This window comes from Meriones unguiculatus, chromosome 2 (genome assembly GCF_030254825.1).
Source record: "Meriones unguiculatus strain TT.TT164.6M chromosome 2, Bangor_MerUng_6.1, whole genome shotgun sequence".
Taxonomy (NCBI): Eukaryota; Metazoa; Chordata; class Mammalia; order Rodentia; family Muridae; genus Meriones; species Meriones unguiculatus.
In genome coordinates this window covers 138,269,415-138,293,878 of record NC_083350.1, presented here as the reverse complement: position 1 = coordinate 138,293,878, position 24,464 = coordinate 138,269,415, and the positions used below count along the sequence as shown (strand labels likewise).

The window sequence follows — 24,464 nt, the reverse complement described above, 5'->3', positions numbered from 1 at the left end:
TGAATATATAATTAATTATAAAATACATACATAATGTGTTATATCCTAGTGATGTTTTAAGCATTAACATATTAATTATGAATGGAAATTTATGCGACATAGAGTACTTACTTGTCTAGCATGTGTGAAACCTTGGGTTCAGACTCCAGGACAATAAAAAAACAAAATATTCATTAACTCTATTAAATATATAAAATCATTTGACGTATTATTACCCCCAATTTATGAATGAGACAAGGCACAGAGAAGGCAAATACTCACTTCAGGTCACACAGCAGTATGGAAAATGATAGAGCTTAGATTTAAATTTAGTATCCTGGGTTTACTGTGACTATTTATTAGGTGTTATTCATTCGTTCTGGAACATTGATACCCCCTGGAGGTCCACTCTGGGCCTGATACTGCTTCGGGTATTAGTGATATGACAATGAGTGCAGCAAAATGCCTGTTCTCCTGGGTACTGCATTTAGTCAGGGGAGACATTAGAACCTCGGTACACCTTATGTATGTTGGCAACTTATTTTACTTGAAGAATAAAGATAAACAACCATCTTAAGTGGACTAAGTTATTTTTTAAAAAGATTTATTTATTTAAAACACTTAGATTTTATTTTATGTGTATGAATGTTTTCATGTATGTATGTGTATGTATGTATGTATGCATGTTTAAATGTATGTATGTATGTGTAGCATGTGCATGCCTGGATCTTCTGGAACTGTGTCGTGTGCAACGTCAGATCCCCTGAAACTGGAGTTACAAATAGTTATAAGCTGTTTTGTGGTTACTGGGAATTGAACTTAAGTTCTTTGCAAGAGCAGCAAGTACTCACTGTTGAGCCATCTCTGAGCCCCAGTGTTTGTTTGATTCTTTATGCATGTGCATGCCTGCATGAGTTTATGTGTGCCCATGAAGAGGCATCAGATCCCCTGGAATTAGAGTTACTAGCAGTTTGAGTGCTATGAAGCCAACCTGAGTCCTCTGGAAGAGCAGCAAGTGCTCTTAACCACTTAGCCATCTCTCCATGCTCTTAGTCTTAAGAGACTAAGCCAGGCTCTTAAAATTACAAACAAAGCTGTGTCAATTATGATTTTTGTTGAAAAATCTTGGGTAATATTATATTGCAGTGGCCTGAGTGTTTGTGTCCCCCTAGAATTCATAAGTCAAAATTGACATAAAAGGTATTAGAAGTGAGGCTACAGGGAATTGCATTGGCTCTCGTGAGTGGGATTAATACCTTTGTGAAAGGGACCCTAAAATACCCAATTTTTTGAAGACACAAGTAGAAGTTGCAAACGGAAGTTGGGGCTGACCAGACAGCAAAAAAGTCTTGGACTTCTAGCTCCAGGACAGAGAGACATAGATTCATTCCTGTTGTCTGTGAGCTATCTCATATGTGGAACTTATTAAATCAAACTAAAAGAACTAAGACATTGTCTGGCATCTGCTGTGGAAAGCCATAGCAGAGAGTGTGAGCATGGGAGAGGTTTATTCAGGAGTGTGCTTATGATTGAAGATAAAGGTGAAGGAAGGAGACTGTGCGGGTGTCTGTGCTTCTGTAACAGTGTTTTAGATAGCGTAATCTACAAAGAACAGTAGTGCCTCAGTTCAGAAAGTGAAAAGTATGGCACAAACAGATTTGGTGTTTAGTTAAAGGTCTTATTTTTCCATCCAGCATAGGGTTGTTTTCCCTGTTTTCCAGTAAAGGCAACATCACATTAGTGGAAGGAATAGAGTGCAGAAAAGGCCCATAGGAGTTGCCTGTAGTCTTGTATAAGGCATTAATTGATTCAGGAGGACCAAACCCCTCATAACTTAATCACTTTTCCTAAAGGCCCACTACTCTGCCCTCTCTATTTGTTCTTTTCCTTTCTTTTTTGACAAGGTCTCACTGTGTAGCTCTGGCTTGCTTGGAACTCACTGTGTAGATCAGGTTGGCAGTGAACTCACAGAGACTCTCCTGCCTTTACTTCCCAAGTGGGATTAAAGGCATGCACCACCACATTCAGCATGGCCCCTTTTCTTACTACCAACACAGTGGAGATGAAGTCACACCATGAATTTTGGAGGGGGCATACAATCACAGCAGAGCACAGGCTTAGGTAGGAAACATTCAAGCTGCCCTGAAATGTCACCTGAAATCTCAGCATTCTTCAGGACCTTACAGGATGAATTTGTCCTTGAGAGCTCTTCTGCATTTCATCTAGGGCCTTCCTATTCCATGAGGCTGCTCCAAGAATGGGGGTTTGTCTGTTTGCAGGGAAGGAGTCAAATCTTTGAGGGACTGATAGCAGGAGGTGGTCTAATGGCAGTGCCAGCAGCACTGAAATCTCAGTTCCATTTCTGCTAGGGTGTCTGCTGGTGGCTGGGGAGAAGAGCAGATGAGAGCACAGTGTTAGTCACCGGCTCCTTTAGTTTAGGATTAGGATTCTAGTTCCTTTGCTGCTGTCTGACACTCATTACCCTGTGTTTTGCCTTTTAAAATCTGTCAGGGTGGACTTAATGTTTAGATTGACAGTTACAAAGTTTGAATAAGATATGATTGTTTAAACACTTGTGACATATTGCCCTATAAAGCTGAATATGCTGGCCCACACACACTTTCGATTCCAGCACCCAGGAGGTAGACAGGCATATCTCTGTGAGTTTGAGGCTAGCCTCCTTTTCATAGCAAGTTCCAGGTCAGGGAGGCCTACATTGTGAGAGTCTATCATAAGAAACAAAACAAAGGGTTCTGTGCTTGTTTATAATAAAACATGTACTCCCTTGTCAAAAAAGTCAGTTTGCTGGAAAATGACTTTCTATAAAAACTTTTCCTGCATTTCCTACATTTCTACAGTACCAGATACTTGAGCCCCTTTTGTGTTAATAGTAATATGAGTGCATTTATGCATCCAAGACGGTTAGCTGTTAGTTGTTTATGACTTAGTTGTAGATGTGTCATCAATACACTAATTGAAAGAATGTAAGACAGGTTTAGACTTAGAAGACACTGTGTAACCGGTTGGCAAATAAAATAGAATGTGATGTTTACGTGCTTCTCCTTCTATGTAAACAGCCTTAAATTGAGAGACTGTCAGGAGTAGACTTGTAGAATCAAGATCTTAAAAGTACATGGGGTTGCGAGTAAACTAGAGTCTATAGTAGATTTTTTTTTTTTTTATTGGGGTGGTATGCTCAAGTTGAAAAGAGAAGTTAAAGTGAGGTCTAGATCCTCTGCCACACACACAGAGAGTTTCTCCGTGTAGCTCTGGCTGTCCTGGAACTCAGTCTGTACACAAGGCTGGCCTATCACTCACAGTGATAGCCCTTCCTCTGCTTCCTGAGTGCTGGGATTAAAGTTATTGACCATACTGTCCAGTGAGATCTGGATTCTTAAATATTACAGTTGTAACCACAGAAGACATACATGTAAAGATAATGAGTAAAATATATAATGTGAACTAAATTTCAAAGGTGGTGTTGGGCAAGGAGGGAGGACAAACAAGAGACCATAGGAAGGTCACTGACATTGTCTTGTGTCAAAATGCAGAGAGGAGCACTCAGTGCTAAAATGTCTTTATCAGACCCCTTTCTTCAAGGCGCAGGGATGTGTGGAATGAAGGTGGTAAGAGCCAGAGCTGGTGGATGAATCTTTTGAGACACAGCAGGACTGATGCACGCTGAACACAGACTGTGGTGCCATTTGTACGACCTGGAGACGGTTAAAACAGACAAAATCTTAGCACTGAAGGGAAGTGGGCACAAAGTCCCTCTCCTAACGGAAAAGCTATTTGCAGTTGACAGTTTTGGGGAAAGGGAAAATTATCCCCAGATACTTCAGCCGCACTCCAGGCAGGTCCCAGGCCCAGGAGTAGCTGGCCGAACAAGATAAATTCCATGAATTTTTTTTTGGTGTGGATTTTTTGTTTTGATATTTTTGTCTTATTGATTTTTTTGGTTTGGTTTTTGGTTTTTCTATGTTGTTTTGGAGAGAGAGAGAGAACATGAAGTTAGGTGGGGAGGAGTTGGGGGAAAGGAACATCAAAGTGTAGTATATGAAAAAAAATTGGGTTTTTTAAAATTGAAAATAGACTTTTCTACAGTATATTTTGATTATGGTTTCCCATCTCTCTACTCCTCCCAGTTCCTTCTCTTCTCCTATCCAGATCCATATCCTTCTGTCTCTTAGAAACCAAGACAAAAAACATATAAAAAATAAGGAAGAAAGAAAAAAAAAATATGGTACGATAAATAAAAAACAAATATGACAAAACAACCAAAGAAAAAGAGCCCAAGAAAAAGCACAAGAAATGCATAGATGCAAAGACACACATGTTGGCACACACAGGAATCTCACAAAAAACCCAAACCAGAAGCTATAATAATATATGCAGAGGATCTGTAAGTTTAAAAATAAAAAATAAAAAAAGCCCTGACTTAAAACCTCCAGAGATGCTGCTGAGTTTCCACTTCTCCTTTCAGCTCTAGGACCCCATCTGGTGCAGACCCATGCAGGCCCTGTGCATGTGGCCTTAGTCTCTGTGAGTTCATATTTGTGCCAGCCCTGTTGTGTCTAAAAGGTCTTGATTTCTTCATGTCCTCTATTACTCTCTCTGCCTCCTTTTCCTCCTCTTCTTCCTCCTCCTCCTCAGTTCCCTGAGTTTGGAGGCCAGGGCCTTGATAAAGATATCCTGTTTAGGGCTGAGTGTTTCAAGGTCACTCGGTGCCTAATGTCTGGCTGTGGTACTCTGTTACCATCTGCTGCAGGAGGAAGCTTCTCTGATGAGGGCTGAGCAAGGCATAGATTTAGGAGGAGTTGGGGAAGGGGAAAACTATCAAAATATATGAAAAAAGCTTAAGTAAAAATAAAATAATGTCTTGTGTTTTGTGAGTAAAGACAAAAGGAGACTAAATGTTTAGAGTACCAGGTAGAATGAGCACCAAGAAGTATACTGTTGGTAAAAGTCTTGCCAAGAGACAGTGGCATGTAAGGTATTAGAATGACAAGCCCTGAAGAGGCCATTCAATTTCTGTGTCTGCTTGGCTCTCTGCTTACTTTCTGTAGCTCTTTAAGACTGCAGCTATATCTCTGGCAGATAACATGTGGCTGCTGTGTGGTTCCTTGGAAGCAATAACAGGCCTTTTGAAAAACATTTTCTTACTGGTTAAAAAAGATCCTTTGTGTTCTATATTACAGCTATCACAACTACCCTAGTCTATTATTCGTGATTCCTGTCTATTGTCGTTTCCTTCCTTTCATCAGTGAACAAATATTTATTGTGTGAATGAATGTTCCTGGAAAGAACAGTACCTTCCACCAAACCTGCGAGTCTGATCAACTGATTAGAACCTCATGGTTGTGGAGAGGTTGGAATACTGCAGGCGCAGAGCCTAAGAACAGTTTGTCGTGGGCTCTTTTTAGCTCCCTAAATAGCCGTTCCTTGTCCCTCTCAGTGTCTGATGTAACATTGTGTCTGTCAAGTGAAATGTGCTAGAAAGTGTTAACTTGACTGACCACTGGCTTTCAGAATCCAGAAGGCTATGAAAGTCATCAGCTAGCATCTGAGGCCAGTAGCAGAGCTTTCCCCACTCTGATGTTCTACCAGCATGTTTGAAAACAGCATTTGACTTGAGATTTTCTTTCTTCTCTTACTATGAGAACTGAAAATGTCATCATGTTGTGACATGGAATTTGGAATAACTTGAATCCGTGTCCCCGGGTCATGGCACTCATATTTGGCTTCAGAGTAAACTCTTATCTATTTGGAATTGAGAGCTGTGTTTTGACAGTTAAGTATTTGTTCTATGCTGGGAACTTCATTCACCTCCAGGAGTATAATGAAAAAAAAAGTCTCTGCATTCACTTTCACCAAATTTAATTGTATTCCACTTGGGACAGAGGGTAGAATAGAAATACATGCATATCTACTGTGGGAGAATTCGGCTAGGGAGGTAGCCTGGGACAGCGCATGCAAGGCGAGAGAGCTTTAGCTTACTGACAGGTTACAGTCAGTTGCAGTCAGTTGTAGTGAGGAAATCACGTTGAAGGTGTATCTTCCTGTCTCAGTTTCTTCCACCTCAGTTAATTCTAAGAAGATACCTCACAGGCATGTCCACAGGCCAGCCTAAGCTAGACTGTTGCTCACTGCCACTTTTCCCAGCTGATTCCAGATTGTCACGTTTACAATAAAGCCGACCACCCCACCTGGCTCTGCATGGTAGAGGCACTTGGGCTTACAGCAGGAAGGGCATAAGCTCTGTTATTTCTATAAAAACCTTAAAGCTAGTCTAGCACACAGAGTGGTAGGTAAAAGTGGCTACCGTGTAGAGGTCAGAGCTTTGAAAACCTTTCCAGGGCTGCTTAGCGGGAACACCAGGCCTCTACTAGAAAACACTTTCAATCACAGTGAAAGTTACAGTGAATAGCTGCTTGTTGAACTTATTTAACTTGTTTATTTAATGCTAATTCAAAAGAAGTATGCATTAATATGTATTATTTACTACTATGTTATTTATTAGTATTTCCATTAATAAAAATATATTCTGTGTTTGGGGAGGAAGGTTACCTATACTAAAGGGAGCGACTTTAAAGCTGTTGGAAAACTAGTTATTTGATGAAAAGCTGAGAATGAGGTAAGAGATATAGAAATTACTCAAAGAGGGATTGGCTGATTTATGGTGGGTTATTTGTGTAAGTCAAGGCCAAGGGAGCCAGGGTAACAGAAGGACAATCTCTTAGATGAATAGTAGACTGTGGGGACAGGAAAATCTGGGGGTGGGGATTGAAACAGATTTTAGATAAGTACAAGGCAAATGCTGGTAGAGAGTGGTTGTAGATTTGGAAGGCCTCCCAAAAGAGGCAGAGAGAGGGCGCTATTTCAGTGAGAGACATTGAGTTAAGGTTTCTCCTAAGTCCATTGTTTTTATTACCAGTTTATTTCATACTGTAATTTTATTTCATTAATGTTTTAATTTCTCATGCAACACAGAATAACTAGTATGCCACATCAGGCATTCAGTCACATGTAGATCAGTATGGGTTTAGAAATAAAGCTTTTAAACAGAAAACTCTTTCTTTTTCAGGGATATTATGATAACACACTTTGAGCCTTCCATCTCCTTTGAGGGACTTTGCAATGAGGTTCGAGATATGTGTTCTTTTGACAATGAACAGCCTTTCACCATGAAGTGGATAGATGAGGAAGGTGAGTGACGGGCAGTGGGCAGTGTGGGGGTGCTTTGTGAGAATTCGCTTTACGATAAAATAAGGGTCCTAAGAAATTCAAGAGGAAAAGATAAAGTAGAAATTTAATTGGTTTGTTAGTATGTAGATTAAGATAAAATATTTAAATGAGAGCATACAATCTTTGTTTTTACCTTTTTACTTTAAAATGAAGCAAAATTAATGACTTCCCCCTGCAATTTTGAATAATAAATGTCTTATATCTTAATATAAGGGTTTATCTGTTCTTAACTGAATATACCTTAAAGAAAATGTTGTAGAATCAATCCTAGTGACTGTGATCATTTTACTTCAGTGTGATGTGAGAACCTAATGGCTTAGTGGCTTATTCACAAAGCGTTTATGAACTGTCCTCAAAGCCAGGAGACTCATCACAACTGGGTGTGGGTGATAGTCGGGGTGCTCTTAAGGACTGGGCCGATAGAATGATAGAACGGGTGGTTAAGAGATTGAGTTAGGGCTTCCCACAATCCACTGTTATTGTTTTAAATATTTTATTTGTTTATTATTTATACAGTGTTCTGCCTGCATGTGTGCCTGCATGCTAGAAAAGGGCACTGTATCTCATTATAGACGGTTATGAGCCACCATGTGGTTGCTAGAGATTGAACTCAGGGCTATAGCCAGTGTTAACCTCTAAGCCATTTCCCCAGCCCCACAATCCACTGTTTTTATTCAATTCATTTCGTATTGTAATTTTATTAATACTTTAATTTTGGTGTATATACACATATATAAATAGAGACTATTAGAGTGGCTTACAGGCGATGGTCTGATTTGTCCAGCGACTGTCTTCTGATAGAAAGGCCAAGGATCTGTAGTTGTTCAGTCCATAAAACTGGGTATCTGAGCAGTCCTAATCTGATGCTGAGGTCCTGGGGAATTCTCAGTGAGCTGCTGGTCTTCATTCTAGTTGGAATCTTGAAGATTCTAGTACCAGTGAAAAATACAAATGGGGCAAAAAGAAATATAAAACTACAGTTTGGAGAGAAAAGGGGGGAGAAAATTGGAGTCAAGGCTTGTGCTAAAAGGGGGACCCTCATCTGCCCTGAGACAAGGGGGTCAGGTTAAGACCCCCAACAGAAAAGAAAAGCGTGAGGAATTTTCTGTTCTTACAGTGCTACAAGAAAGCAAAGTTTGATTTCACAAATCACAGTTTGAATCACAAATGTGATTCAAGGAAAGGACCAGGCTCCCAAGTGGGCAGCTGAACATGGCACTGTTATCCTCGTGGTTGTAGCTTTAGAGTCATGAAAAACGCATGAGTAAAGGGATCTTTACTCACAGTTAAGGAGAGGTCACTGTGGCAGGGGGAGTCCCTGCAGGGAAGCCACAGATGCCATTGTGTGAAGCCGTAAAAGTGCCTGGATTGTATTAGAGACCCCATGATGGCCGAAGTGCCAGAGCAGTGGGAAGCCTGCCAAGGAGGTTTGCACACGGAGTGGAGCCGCCCCAGGAGTATCTTGCAGGCAACAAGACTGCAAGGGCAGAGCCATTCACATTTTGCATTTTGCCCTGCTGTTATTTTGCTCTTTTTTTGGTCTAGTATTTTCTGTGCCCCGACTACTCTTTTGTGCCTTTTGTATATTGGATATATGTAATTTGTTGTTTTACTTTCCAGAGGGTTACAGCTAAGGGATTGCCTCGAGTCTCAGAAGAGACTTTGGACTTTTTGCTTTTTTTGAGACAGGGTTTCTCTCTGTAGTTCTGGCTGTGCTGGATTTGATTTATAGACCAGGCTGGCCGTAAACTCACAGATCGCCTGCCCCTGCCTCCCGAGTGCTGGGATTAAAGGCAGCCCCACGCCATGTGATACTTTGGACTTTTAAACACTGTTGAATATGAGAGACTTTGGGGCTTTTGGAGTTGGCCTAAGTGCACTTTGCATTATGATAAGGCCATGAGCCAGTGGGGGCCAGGGAGTGGAATGTGAATTTAAATAGAAAGTGTGACCTAAGTTTTGTTTCTGTATCTTGCCAGGTTATTTTACACATAGTTGGATCTTTCATATTTAACAACTTTTTTTGGAAGTCTAATGCTTATTTGTTTCACTTTATAGGTAAAAACAAACAAACAAAAATGTAGATGTATTGAAAACAAGAACAAGCTTACTGGTTAATATCCAGATTTTATTAATTCTTTAATTGCCTCAAAATTAACTGCAGTGAGCAAATACTCAGAATATATTTGTGTTTTATTCTATACATTTAGAATTTGGTAATAGAATTAGCTTTGAAAATAGCTTTCCTGGACATCTTTGTTTCAAAATGACTTACATAGAATGCTTTATGCATCAAACATATGGTCAATAAAAGTTCCATGTGACACTCAGGCACTAAGTCCAGGAAGAACAAAGCAGATTGAATATATGTGTTAAGTATGCATGATTAAGTTAATGTATGAAAAGCTCACTTTCTTGCTTCCTTGTGGTTATACAAAAGGGATAATACATTCTCCCAAACCACCCACAGCGTAATCCATTATGGCATTAGGTTCATGTTCCAAAGATGGTCTTCTCATCCTGTGTCTTGTCCATCTGTGGCTTAGGTTCCTTGATTGACTCTTTGCTAGTTCTGAGGACCTGTGGAATGCTGACAGAGAAGTACAGTAGCTACTTGTAGCCACAAAGAAGGAAAGATGCTAACTCTTAATTATCATGGCATATACCTCCATTCTCTCAGGAAAGCTTACTGCTGCTCTCTGGGAATGGTTTTTCCATGACTCTTCATATTGCTTCTGAGTCATCCTTCTCTTTTCCTAGGTAATGGCATTTTGTAGTTCTTACTTAGATGCTGTCTTGCAGAGTTGAAAGCTATGTCTATGTGTCTTTCTTCATTTTGAACATTATAGACCTCCTTGTATCAAGTTATAACTATTCCATTGGATAAAAGCCACATCCACATAAATCTCTTCTAGACCATCTACATGCTTCTGAGGTTTGAGAGGCTCTTTTGCTTACCTAAGATCCTGGTGTTGGGCTGGGAGATGGCTCAGTAGGTAAGAGCAAATACCTCTGCAGAGGACCAAGTTCAGCACCCATGGTGGCAGTCCATAACTGCCTGTAACTCCAGCCTCTGCAGGCAACTGCACTGCAAATGCACATACCCAGTCCCCATACACATAGTTTATTAAGAAGTCTTGATGTTTATTAGAAGTTCCATGTATTTGATCTTTGCCCTTAGTGTGTTTCCTGTTTTTATGACTTACAGGTAAAAAATGGAAGGGAGAGGCAGCTTTATTTTCAAACCAAGTAACGTTTGCCAGGAAAATGTTTTTTTCTTTTTATTTGCAGGCACAGTTTCTTTAGGTGTATTTTCTATATTGCCTTCAGTGACAGTGTTGCCATACTTTGTTCACTCATTTTGTCCATTTTCAAAATCAGTTTCTCTGTCCTCTGTCCTTCCGTTCATCCTCTGCCTATCATTAGGTAGAAAAGGCCATGTAATGCCTTTTGCTTTTATACATCTTAGTGATTTGAAAACTTACTTCTCACAGCTCTGTTGAGTTGTCAGGGCTGATGTTACAGATGTCCAGAGAAGATAAGAGGGAGTGAGGACTCTGAAGCTGAGCTGGAGAAAAGAATACAGACACTGTTTTCTTTGAGACAGTGTATAAAGGAAATGACTTCATTTTTCTCTGTCAGGGCTCTCTACCAAGTGTAATTGAAGATTAGACAGAGTCAGTGGCATCTAGCATGTAGGAATGTCAACCATCACCACAGGAATGAGCACTAGAATAGCAGAGGTAGGATCCAGTTCATGCCCCAGCTTTGCTTTAAGTGACTTGTTCACTGAGGAATGTCATTGTCCCAGGATATATGCAACCTCTTGACTTCCAGGGATGACTCAGTACTTTGGCTGGTTAGTTAAAAGAGTCATTTCCTCTTCTGTGTGTGTGTTACTAAAATTCAGTGCTTACTTTTAAAGAGTAGCTTGAGCTGGTGTCCAGCCCTAAGTAGGACATCTATAACATCTTTCCCACCAAAGGCGAGGGCACACGCCAGAGGAGGATAGGGGTACAAAGAGCCTAAGAGATGCAGATGGAGAGTAGTGCTATGGAATACTGTCTTTGGATATGATGTGGCCTTGGCCCCCACGAACTCACTGCAGCTATGATAATATACACATGATGGAATCAGTCATCATTCCAACAGATAGTAATCAGACAACAACAAAAAGAAGACATGAAAAGGGAGAAGGATTTGTTGGGGTGCTTGGGAAGGATTAGAGGAAAGAGTTAGAGGCTCCTTGGGGGAAGGGAAGGTGGAGCTGGAGTGTGCATAATCCGGATGCATTGCTTATGTGTATGCGAGTGTCAAGGAATAAAAAAATGCTTTATTAAAAAAGAAGAAACAAAGAAAAGGTAGGGGCTGCAGAAATGGTTCAGCAGTCAAGAGCACTTGCTGCTCTTCGTGCAAAAGACAAAAGACCTAGGTTCAAGTCCCAGCACCTACAAGGTGGCTCACAACTGTCTGGAACTCCAGTTCCAAGGGATCTAACAGCCACAGGCGAATGTGTAGTGCACAGACATGTATTCAGAGAAAACACTTATCAAATAAATGAATCCAAAATGTTTAAGTAGCTCAAGCTGGACTATTCTTAGTCCAGAGTACTTGAGTGGTTTCTTTCGACTTCATTGACTTCTATTGATAGGGAAGGTCCTCCTCCCCTTCCCTCTGACCCTACCCTATCAGGTCTTATCAGGACTGGCTGTATTGTCTTCCTCTTTGGCCTGGCAAGGCTGTGCCCTGCTCAGGGGGAGGTGATCAAGGAGCCAGCCACTGAGTTCATGTCAGAGACACCCCTGTTCCCCTTACTTAGATACTGAGTTGCCATGGGTTACATTTGTGCTGGGGTTCTAGGTTATCTCCATGCATGGTCCTTGGTTGGAGTATCAGTCTCAGAAAAGACCCTTGAGCCCAGATTTTTTGCTTCTGTTGCTCTCCTTGTGGAGCTCCTGTCCTCTCCAGGTCTTTCTATCTCACCCTTCTTTCATAACATTCCCTGCACTCTGCCCAAAGTTTGACTGTGAGTCTCAGCATATGTTTTGATACCCTGCTGCGTAGAGTCTTTCAGAGGCCCTCTTTGGTAGGCTCCTGTCCTGTTTCTTCTTTTTCCCCTCTTCCTATGTCCGTCCTGTTTGCCTTTCCAAGTAAGGATTGATCATCTTACCCAGGGTCCTCCTTCTTGTTTAGCTTCTTTATGTGTATAGATTTTAATATGTTTATCCTATATTATATGTCTAATACCCACTTATAAGTGAATATATACCATGTATGTCTTTCTGCTTCTGCGATACCTCACTCAGGATGATCTTTTCTAGTTCCTACAATTTGCCTACAGATTTCATGATTTCCTTGTTTTTAATAGCCAAGTAGTATTCCATTGTGTAAATGTACCACAATTTCTGCATTCCTCCGTTGAGAGACATCTGGGTTGTTTCCAGATTCTGGATATTACAAATAAAGCTGCTATGAACATGGTTGAGCAAATGTCCTTGTTTTGTACTTGAGCATCTTTTAGATATATGCCTAGGAGTGGTAGAGCTGGATCCTGAGGAAGCACTATTCCTAGTTGTCTGAGAAAGTGCCAGATTGATTTCCAGAGTGGTTGTACAAGTTTACATTCCCACCAGCAATGGAGGAGGGTTTCCCTTTCTCCACATCTTCTCCAGCATGTGTTGTCACTTGAATTTTTGATCTTAGCCTTTCTGATGGGTCTAAGGTGAAATCTCAGGGTCATTTTGATTTGCATTTCCCTGATGACTAAGGACGTTGAGCATTTCTTTAAGTGTTTCTCAGCCATTCGATGTTCCTCTATTGAGAATTCTCTGTTTAGCTCTGAATCCCATTTTTTAAATTGGATTATTTGATTTATTGCTTTTTAGCTTCTTGAGTTTTTTATATATTCTGGAAAAAAGATAGCATGTTCAACAAATGGTACTGGTCTAACTGGATGTCTACATGTAGAAAAATGCAAATAGATCCATATTTATCACCCTGCACAAAACTAAAGTCCAAGTGGATCAAAGATCTTAACATAAAACTAGACACACTAAGTCTATTAGAAGAAAAATTGGGGAAGAGCCCTGAACTTATTGACACAAGAGACAACTTCCTGAGAACACCAACAGCACAGGCTCTAAGATCAACAATCAATAAATGGGACCCCATAAAACTGAAAAGCTTATATACAGCAATGGATACTGTCATCAGAACAAAACGACAGCCTACAGACTGGGAAAGGATCTTCACCAATCCTATATCTGACAGAGGGCTAATATCCAGAATAATAAAGAATTCAAGAAAAAAGCAACAAATCTAGTAATCTGATTTAAAAATGGGATACAGTGCTTGCAGTCTTTTTAAAGAAATTACTAGCCAGGTCTGGTGGTATAGGCCTATAATCCCAGAACTTGGGAAACTGAGGCAGGAGAATTGTGTGTTTGAGGCCAGCCCAGGCTACAGAATGAGTTCAAGGGCAGCATGAGTAACTTACTGAGACCCTATTTCCAAACAGAACAAAACAGTGGTGGGGCTGCCTCTGTACCCCGGTGCTTGCCAGGCCTTGTCCTGGGCTCCATCCACAATACTGAAGACAAGAAGGGGTGTGTGTGTGAAAACTCTCATCCATACCCATCTGAGTAGATCATGCCTCTCTGAAAGTGGTCACAATAGATTTACCTTTGTGTGTGTGTGTGTGTGTGTGTGTGTGTGTGTGTGTGTGTGTGTGTGTACATTATTAGGAACAGAGTGGGTTCATATATAAAAAAATTTAGTGTCTGTGTATCATTTTGTGCAACTAGAAATGGATGTGAAATTGTCTACTACAGAGAGAGGGGTGTCTAGGGCAGTGTCTAAACATTTGTCCTTGTAAACACCACCTCAGTTACTATTTATATAAGTTTTGTACTGTTATTGCACTCAGAGGTTTTGAAGACTTAGCTTTACTTTTTGTGTTTTTTAGGAGATCCGTGTACAGTGTCTTCTCAGTTGGAGTTAGAAGAAGCATTCAGGCTTTATGAGCTGAACAAGGATTCTGAACTCTTGATCCATGGTAAGAGAACCATCACTTGACCCTCCCAGACCTGTAGTTTAAACATAACTCGTTGTTTGTTGTTGACTATTTAAAGGCAATCTAGGTGTCATTTATTATGTGTGTCTTCATCCCTTTATAACTGTCCTTCAGACCCCTTTTCCTGTGTTAGGACAGCTGAAGTGATTCTGCTTTTTATAGTCTAGGAGAGATGGATGTATCTCTTAGGATATGAAAATGTGATCTCCCTTGTTTCATGGCTTAGCATTCCCTCACAGCTTTAGAAGTTTATTTGTATGTGTTGGGGGGGGGGGGGGCAGTGAGCAGGGACTACCCTTTTCTACTGTAAAATTTAAAATGTTTAGAGGAATGATCAGTTACCCGGCAGGTAACACCTGCCTGTTAGCCTACAGTTTGGGAGGCAGAGGCAGGAGGATCCAAGATGTTCCAAGGCATCCTAAGCTACAAGACAAATCCACATCTGAAAAAATGAGCTGAGATTTAAACTCAGGTGTAGAGTACTTGCCTAGTGCAGTGCTGGGACTGATAGACTGCTTCCGTTCATACCCGGATGTGGCCCTTAATTCACTACCGAGTACAGTTGGTTAGCACAGTGCTCCTCATTGTAAGATGGCTTATTTGCTGTGTGTATAAACTTATAACCCAGAATATAAGCTTATATTCTGGAAGTTTTCGTATTGTTTCTGGTATTAATTTGTTCCCTAATTGAATGCATATCTTTTGAAAACACTGATTTTTGTCACTTAATTCTTTATTGTAACAAAGTTCTCTACAACAAAGACTTTAAAAACTAGTATTTCCTTTAAGGACCAGAAGAAAAAAAATGTGATTATTGACAAGAGACTAGAATTAGTAATTCAAGCTTCTAATATATTACTTCTAATATGTTACATATTTATTTTCACAGAACTTATTTTATATAGGCTTGGTAAAAGTGCGAGCCTTTAGTAGTCTAATATTGGCCAGATGCTAAAATTCTGCCTCAGGTATCTCAAGGTACTTTGAAATTTGGGTCAATTTTAATTCTGTATGTTTGTATTTTGTAAGTGTGCTGTTAATTGATTTTAGTTTATCTTCTTTCAGTATTTCCTTGTGTTCCAGAACGCCCTGGGATGCCTTGTCCAGGAGAAGACAGTGAGTATGTTTAGTGCTGTGCACACTTGAAAAGAGTTATTTCAAGTAAAAGAACTACAACTTTTTGGTTTTTTGTTTGTTTGTTTTTTGAGACAAGACTTCTGGCTGCCTTGGAACTTGCTTTATAAAACAGGCTGACCTCCAGCTCAGAGGTCTGCCTGCCTCTGCCTCCTAAGTCCTGGAAGCCAGGCTTAAGCCACCATTCCTGGCTTAAGAAACAGAACTTCTAGTTTGTTTGATTTAGTCTCTGTTTCTTCACTCTAGTTTAGAATATATTAGCAACTGACTAAACTCTCCTTTTGCCAAATGAAATTCATTTAGCTATATCTTGTATAGCTGTCTGTTGTGTGTATAAAAGACAATTAAATTAAGTCATGTGGCTTCATGCTTTCAAATTTGGATATTTTCAAATCTGTGGAAAATTTGAAACATCTTTGAAAAAAAGGATACCTGTATATCACTCATTTGGATTCGACAATACCTAGCATTTTCTGTTTACTGTTTATGTATACACTTATGCATGTACTTGTAGATCTGATCACTCACTTGTGTCATCCATTTGCTTGCTCACGTTTGCTGTAGCATGTGAGGATAGCAGAGGTGACACTTCACTTGATGCCTTTGTGGAGGTCACATTCTTAGAACTGTAATGGAATCTCATTTTCATTTATGGCTTCTGCATATACCCGTGATTTCAGAAGGAAAATGGTGAATGTTTTGCTTTGGATTATGTGAAATTTCCAAGTCTAAACTTCTAATTTTGCTGGGTCTCTAGTGAAAGGAGAGTTAAAACCATGTTGGCGTCTTTACAGAGCTGGAGAAAATGGGTGTCTTCTATGCCTAGGGCCAGAATTTTGAAAGATTTGACATTGTAGCATATCCTCTCTAGAGTGCCATGTCCATCCAAATTCATTTTAGGTTTATGGCATACTTCCCAGGTAAAATACAGTTCCTAGGCTTTCCGTTATACTGCACACTCATTTTAAAAATTTAACTGGTAGAGTTCTGGCACCATCTTTTCACCAGCAAAATAAACATTAAGCTAGAGTACAGAGGAAAATTGATAACTATGACTGTGGTCACTTGGCCTTTTAAACCTTAGACAGCAGTAAAATATTTAAATTTGGGGTATATAAGCTATTTCATAAGTGCGTCTGGTAAGCTAAAGTGCACTGGCTCCTGCTAGGAGATGTAGGTAAAAGCAAAAGGAGTTATTAGTGTTAGGAGTTATGCACAAGACATCAACTAGCATGCAAAGTCCTGGCCTAATTCCTCGGCTCTGCAAGGAGAAAAAGTGTTCTAAATGTTGGCGTTCAGGAATAACCACACAAACCATTCAGACACTGATCTCAGTCAGATGTGGATGGTTTATTGAACGCACATCCCAAGACTGATTGATCAGGGATGCAGCCCAGACTTGGGAGCTGAGTCTGTGACCTTGAATGCTTTTAGAGTCAGCTTATAAAGGGAAAAACAAACAGCGGAACTGGGTGGTCGACTCCGACTCCAGTTATTTTTGCTAACTAGACAAGGCAGTTCTAGCTGACCTTGGCCCTAAGTAGGCCGGCAGTGAGGGCCAGCTTCGTCCAACTATGTTTATAGTTGGGGGATTTCCAGGAATAGCAAGGTTACAGAGTATGCTGAACATAAACATAGTTTTTGGCCAACTTGGGCTTGCACATTGTCAGCAACAAGGTGGAATGATGTGGCTGGTAATTCTGAAACAAAAATGGTTATAGTTATGCTAAAGGAGTAAGTTTGCACAGGAGGTAAGTGGACCTTAACAATAAGAGCACTGTGGCTGGTACTTTCTACTTTAACTGGAAATAGTGGCCCAGTGGTACATCTGCTTTAACATAGTCTAGAAATGTCTCCATGTCACCAGTAGACATTACAGTGTGTGTAATCTCTAGTAGACTACAGTGACTAGAAGACAGTACATGTCATAGTGATGGATGGCCAGAATTACAAATGGATTAGATTTGATTGTTTGGAAGCTCTTCCTGTGTGTTTAAGAATGAGACATCGCTCAGGGGTTAAGAGCCCTTGTTGCTCTTCCAGAGGAACTGGGTTTGGTTCCCAGCATTCATATGGTGGCTTACAAGTATGTGTAACTCCAATCCAGGGGATTCCCTGCTCACATCCAGAGTACTATGCATGCATATGGGATGCGTACATACATGTAGATAAAACTAATACATGTTAAAAAAAAGAATAATTGCATTCATGTAAAACCTTTGGAGTGGGCTAAGTGGTAGCATGCTTATTTAACATGTGTGAGCCCTTGGGTTCGATATTCGGTATTGTAACAAAACAAACCAAAAAAGTTAAAAGCTTGTTGTAGGTGGAGTTATATAAAATATTACAAATAATTACAATGAAGAGGCCATCCACAATCACTACTTATAAAGGTAATTGTCAGTAGTGGGTGCTGACATTCTGACAATTGTATGCCTCTTTGGTTTTTTGTTTTGGTTTGGTTTGTTTTTTGTTTTTTTTTTTTTTTTTTATTTGTTTTTATGTATGAATGATCTGTTTTCACACACTTAGAAGAAGGGATCAGATCCCATTATAGATGGTTGTGAGCCACCATGTGGTTGCTGGGAATTGCACTCAGGACCTCTGGAAGAACAGCCAGTGCTCTTAACTGCTGAGCCATCTCTCTCCAGCCTTCCTGTATGCCTCTTTGAGAGAATGCCGTAAGAAAAATAGAAAAGTCTCTATCTTATTTGTATTTTTAAGATATATTTCATTTTTAATTGTGTGTGAGTGTGTGCACATATCAGTGCCTGACAAGTTGAGAGCCTCAGATCCCCATCTCCCTGCCTCTCCTCTGCATGCCGTAACTGGAGTTACAGACAGTTGTGAGCTGCTTTCGACTAGGTGCTGGGAATTGAACTTGGGTCCCCTGCTGAGGTGTACTTAACAGCAGAGTAAGTTCTTTAGCCCCCTCCCCTTTAAAAGCATCTATCTTTATATTATTTTTGCCAAAAGTATTCAGCACTGACTCTGATCATGAAGAGACAAACTTGGATGTGGAACAGAAAAATACTAAGATGTGAAAAAAGAAAAAAAACAAACAAAACAAAACAGAAGGAACACTTTGATTTTGTTGGAGATGAAAACCAGACAGCTAGATAGCCAAACAAAAGAAGCCAAATGCAGTGCCCAAATTGAGATTTGTTCCTGATTAGAAAATGGCAGCTTTGAAAGACATTTTGAACAATTAAGAAATTTTGTGTATGAGCTTTATATTGAGTGATGCTAAAGTTAATTCCTAAGACAGTAATTATATTGTGGTTACGGAAGACTAGAGTGACAGGTTCAGGTGAGGTTTCCAATGCTGCATCCTACTTTCAAATAATTCCGAAGGGAAAAGGGGGATTTTTTTTGTTTTCTTTTTCTTTTTATTCGTATTTGTTTGTTAAAAAGCTGTTAGATATGGAAAGAGTAGTGCCTGGTGGAATCAGGTGGAGGAGTCAGGTATTACTCCTTTAGCTTGTCTGTGAGTTTCGGTTTTTCTCAAATGTTATAGGGAAAATCTCTTTAAAAGAAAAGCAACACTAATTAATCTTTCTCAGTTTCTAGTTTGTGTTAACTACATTTTTTCCAGCAAGTATGGAAAAGTCGGGCTTCATGAAGTGGCATTTATTCAAACCTGCTGTCTTTAAACCTTCATTCTCTCTTCAGAATCCATTTACCGCAGAGGGGCACGCCGATGGAGAAAGCTTTATTGTGCAAATGGCCACACTTTTCAAGCCAAACGTTTCAATAGGGTAAACTTATTTTATTGGATTCTAATAGTTTTAGACATCTATTTTTATTTCTTTTTTTCCTTTCTATGAGAGAAAGATAGTTTGTTATTAATCTTGTTAGTTCTTTTAAAAGGAGTAAGCAGTGAGCCTTGTGTTCCATTGCTCTGGCAGCGCATCTAGTTTTAATAGAACATCCTTTTACTGCCCAGTACTCTGCTCCACTCACAGCCTTTCACTCTAAAAGTGTTTCAGGTGTTTAAAAAGGTCAGGACCTGATGAGATGAATGAATATCATTAGTCTTAGGTTAAACTTCCAGTGTCTGCACCTTATTTTCAAGAGTCTGAAAAAAAATGTAGGTGTTTAGATTTATAAGAAAATTATGTGTAAATACAATTCAAAGCAGGCAGAAATTATCAAAGTTTATTGTGTAAACCCTTTAATTACACTGTTTAGAAACAATAATAGTAGCAAATACTTTGGCTAGCTTTTACTGTGTATCAGTTTCCTGAGTGCATTGCCTATGTCCATTCACTAAATCCTTACAACAACCCTGTGACATAGAACTGTGTATTTCCATTTCATAGATGAGAAAAATGAAGTTAAATCTTGTCTTAAATGTTTCAGCCTGTAAGTGCAAAGCTGGGGTTTGAGAGCAAGCAGTCTGCTGACATAGCCTGTGTTTAGAGACACCCCTTTTCTGACACCCGTTCTTACTGGGTTGCTACAGTTGGCCTGGCACTTGGTATATGGCTAAAGTTAGGTTAGACCTTGTGGCAAACCCTTCTGTCTGTCTAAGTGCTAGGAGTGCCTGGCTTAACTTTTGGTTAAGCTGTCCATTTATGGATTCTACTTCTATAATTAACATCATACCTAAATTCATCAATATCAATAAAAATGAATGCCAGGGATCTCCAACACTTATTGCCAGTGCCCCTGGAATTACCAAAGCTTTGGGCACTCAGCTCTCTAGGAAGGCAGGGCTTTAGTTTGCCCTCTGCGTGGCTAATGTGGAAGGCCACATGCTTTATTAGCCACTTATTCTATGTTTGTTACTAGGAAACTTGTGAAGATGAAAATTTCTTGAGTTTGACACTAGAAGGCAACATGGTTGTATATTCACTGTCTCTTTGAAACCAGCTGTTTTCTGTTTAGTTTTCACTGATCTTCAATAGCCTTTGAAGACAAATTATGCATGAGGAAATTTTGTTTTATTTGATTTTGCCATTGGCTGACAACTGATATCATGATAAGGGGAATTCAGTTAGAGAAGAAAAACCGCTTATTTTTAAATATCTTAGGTTTACTTACTTGGCTTTTTTGAGACAGCATCTCACTATGTAGCTTTGGCTGGCCTCGCACTCACTATGTAGACCAGTCTGGCCTTGAATGTATAGATCAGTATGCCTCTGCCTCATGAATGCTGGCATTAAAGGCATAATGAGCAAACTATTGGCAAATAATTATGGCTGTGGGTTTGTTTTTGTTTGTTTTTTGTTTCTTGGGGGGGGGTTGTTTTGAGACATGGTTTTTCTGTGTAGCTCTGGCTCTCCTGGAACTCACTATGTAGCATGGGCTGTCCTGGAACTCTCAGTAATCCACCTGCCTCTGTGTCCTGAGTCCTGGGATTAAAGGTGTGGTCCACGCCAGGCTATGATAAAATATCTTTGAATTTACTCTTCGCAGCGTGCTCACTGTGCTATCTGCACAGACAGAATCTGGGGACTCGGACGACAAGGATATAAGTGCATCAATTGCAAACTGTTGGTTCATAAGAAGTGCCACAAACTTGTCACAACTGAGTGTGGGCGCCATTCTTTGCCACCGGTAAGGCAGAGGGGTTTTGTTTCCTATATATGTGTATAGTATGCTTCATTTAACAAGAGCAAAACTGGAAGGTATTATAGAACTACGTCTTAGAAAATACAGTGTGTAGGAGTTCTGTACATTCCACTCCACTTAAACTATGTAAACTAATAGCAAATGCTCTCTAGGCAGCATTCTATTTTCAGTTGTTTGATAAAAGTTACTTCATTCTCAATCAGTATTCAAACTGCTTTCTTTTTTTCTTTCTTTTGGTTTTTATTGAGACAGGGTTTCTCTGTGTAGCCCTGGCTGTCCTGGACTTGCTTTATAGGCCAGACCTCATAGAGATCCACCTGCCTCTGCCTCCCAAGTCAGGCCCAGCTTCTCTTTAGTATTGTACTGTAGGAGAAACAATTGCTTTTTAGTCATTTAAAGTATTGAATTATTTTGTTCATTACTTTGAGTGTGTCTTTTCTTTTTAAACATGCTTTTAGTAAAAATCATATCATGGATATATGTCTTTTTCTAACTCATTTTTTCTCACTGAACATTATGATTTGCTGTTTTTCTTAGATTTATTTTATTTATGTGTATGTATCTGTTTGAGCATATTCTGTGTGGGATTATGCCTTTAATCCCAGCATTCATGAGGCAGAGGCATTCTGGCCATGGAAGCCAGAAGAGTGTCAGATCGTTTGGAGTTGAAGTTATATGTGGTTGTGAACTTCCCAGTATGGGTGCTAGGAACTGACTCAGATCCTTTGCAAGAGCGGCAAACAGTTTTAACTGCTGCACAGTCCCTCTGTCCCCGTAGTTACCTTTTTTATTCTCTCTCTCTCTTTTTTTTTTTTTTTTTTGCTTTATATAGTTATACAGTATTCTGTCTGCATGTATGCTGACATAGCCAGAAGAGGGCACCAGATTCATTATAGATGGTTGTGAGCCACCATGTGGTTGCTGGGAATTGAACTCAGGACCTCTGGAAGAGCAGCCAGTGCTCTTAACCTCTGAGCCATCTCAGAGAGGTGTGTGTGTGTGTGTTCTTTTGTGCACATGTTATGCACGTGACCACAATGTCTGTGGAGGTCAGAGAATAACTTGGGAGATGGTTTTCTCCTGTGTTGTCTCTTGTCTCACATAGGTGTGTCAAGTTGACAAGCAATCTATTTATGAAAATAGGTTATTATTGGTGGCTCATTTATGTGAGGATTATTTAGCTAATTTTTTCAAGTTTTCAGTATGAATTTATAGTTTGGGGGGGCAAGTCCACTTTTTAGGGGGGAAACCCTAAAAATTACAAGCATAATCTACCCGTTTCTGTTTGTGGGAGTTCACTCCCGACTTGACACAAAGTGGAAACGCCCAGGGAGAGTCTTGGTGAGCAGGTATACAGTTTGGGTTGTAGGTATTCAGGTGGAATGACCGTCGTGAGGGAGGCTCGTTTATGGATACATATGGGCTGTGTGTGAGTAGAGAAGGCTGCAGGCCTGCCCGTGCCTATTAATGTTACGCTTTTGACTGTGAATGTCATGTGACCAGCTGCTTGCGTGTCTTTCTTGATGTTCTCCTCAGTGATGGACTGCAGCCTGGGAATAATTATGTTACCCTTCTCACCTAAGTTGCTCATTTATTGATATATTTTATCACAGCAACAAAAATAGACTTTTCATGAGTAGTCTTAATTGGTGTAGGTATGTTTAAAAGAAAGGCAGTGGCCAGAGTCAGTGACTAGGTGAGACTTCACAGCAGGTGCTGATGGCATGCTTATTGTTAAAGCACTTCAAAAGTCGTAACTGCATACTTAATGCTCTTTCTAGGTTGGCTTGTTCCTGATGCTGTTATTAAACTTGGAGGCTTATTAATTAATAACAGATGGGTTTGAATAAGCCTTGTTCCTTAGGTTGCTGGCAGGTAGTTGGTTAAGTCCATTTCTGAGAGGTATTTGTTTTCCTTTTCTGGCCCTTTGATATTTTTGAGACTATACAAAAAATAGGAAACATCCAAAATATTACATATAGTTTTAAGAGGTTTATAGAATCTTAAAGCCAACCTCTGAACTTCCCTGCCAAAGACTTAAAATGCAGCCCAGAGGGAGAAAAGGGTAATTTAAAAGGGGGAATCACATTAGATAGGTCAGTGTTATTTTTCAGTTGACCTGAAATCACTTTTTTCTTCTTGTAAAAGTGTGGCGTTATGTCATTCATAGGAGTGTTGCATGGCTTTATGTAGTTAAGTATTATACTAATAATGTAATTCATGTCACCTAGTTTTTCGCATTAAGTCTTAGTGTGTATGATACATCTCATTGAAATACTGTTGTTTCTGAATTTATAACTTAGGGGCTTAAAAACAATCGTCTAAGTTACTGTGTCTTTGGAAATGTTTGTAGGAACCAATGATGCCAATGGACCAGTCATCCATGCATCCAGAGCATGCTCAGACAGGTAAGGGAGTAGAGTAGCAGTTGGAGACTATGCAGTAAACATCACTTCTTTCTGTCTGTCCTTTCTGTCCTCTCCATTCTTCCCTTTTCCCCCTCTCTTTCCTTTCTTTCATTCTTTCTTTTTTTCTTCAGTAAGTTCTCTCTCTTTTTTTTTTTTTTTTTGGTTCCTTCTTTCGTTTTTTCATTAGTTTGTTCATTTTCTGAGAGTTTCTCTGTGTAGCTCTGGCTGTCCTGGAACTCACTGTATAGACCAGACTGGCCTCGAACTCAGAGAACTACTTGCCTCTGCCTCCCAAGTGCTGGGACTAAAGTTTTGTTTTTTTTTTTTTAACTAGTTTTGTTTTTATAAATGGTTTATTATGTATACAGTGTTCTGCCTACATGCTAGAAAAATAGGGCACCAGATCTCATTATAGGTGAGCCACCACGTGGTTGCTGGGAGTTGAACTCAGGACCTCTGGAAAAGCAGCCCTTAACCTCTGAGCTATCTCTCCAGCCCAGGATTAAAGTTTTATGCCACCTCTCCACCTGTCTCATTTCTTTTTTTTATTTTTTTAATTAGCATCCAGGATATTAGATTTCATCATAGCATTTTCAAATAAAACTTTGGTTGCTTCTCCTTCCTGTTTTCTCTTACATTTTCCCTACCTTAAGCCCTTCTTTCCTCAGGAGTCTCCTTTCAACTGTCCTGTGGCAACTTTTTTTAGCTTAAGTACCTACGCATATTTTGTGGTGGTAAAATTGTCACAGTATTTTAATATACATATTTAGCACTTGAAAAAACAACCGTGTAACTAACAATTGGCTTTCTTAGTTCAAATAAATTCTTTTGAGAATCCTCCAGATTGAGCAAGCCTAATTTCTTTTTCAAAGTGAGAAAGTACAAAGCTGAGTTTGGAGCCATGTTGACTGTTTATTTAAATCTTTATTCTGAGAATGTAGAGATACAGCATAGCCAACTGACTGTGTGAGATGAGCTTAGTGTTTCTTTGTTTTTTTTTTAAAGATTTATTTATTTTATGAATGAGTGCACCTGTATACGTGAAGAGC

At 39.8% G+C, this 24,464-nt stretch overlaps 1 protein-coding gene across 1 annotated transcript in view; it reads left to right on the top strand.

Annotated features, from left to right (window-relative positions):
- Prkci (protein kinase C iota) overlaps positions 1-24,464 on the top strand; it is a 60,509-nt gene that overhangs the window by 17,277 nt on the left and 18,768 nt on the right. The window contains exons 2-7 of the mRNA XM_021631983.2: positions 7,064-7,185; positions 14,189-14,278; positions 15,362-15,412; positions 19,103-19,188; positions 20,852-20,992; positions 23,361-23,415. Of these exons, the coding sequence (XP_021487658.1) occupies positions 7,064-7,185; positions 14,189-14,278; positions 15,362-15,412; positions 19,103-19,188; positions 20,852-20,992; positions 23,361-23,415 (545 nt within the window). The remainder of the gene's footprint in view (positions 1-7,063; positions 7,186-14,188; positions 14,279-15,361; positions 15,413-19,102; positions 19,189-20,851; positions 20,993-23,360; positions 23,416-24,464) is intronic.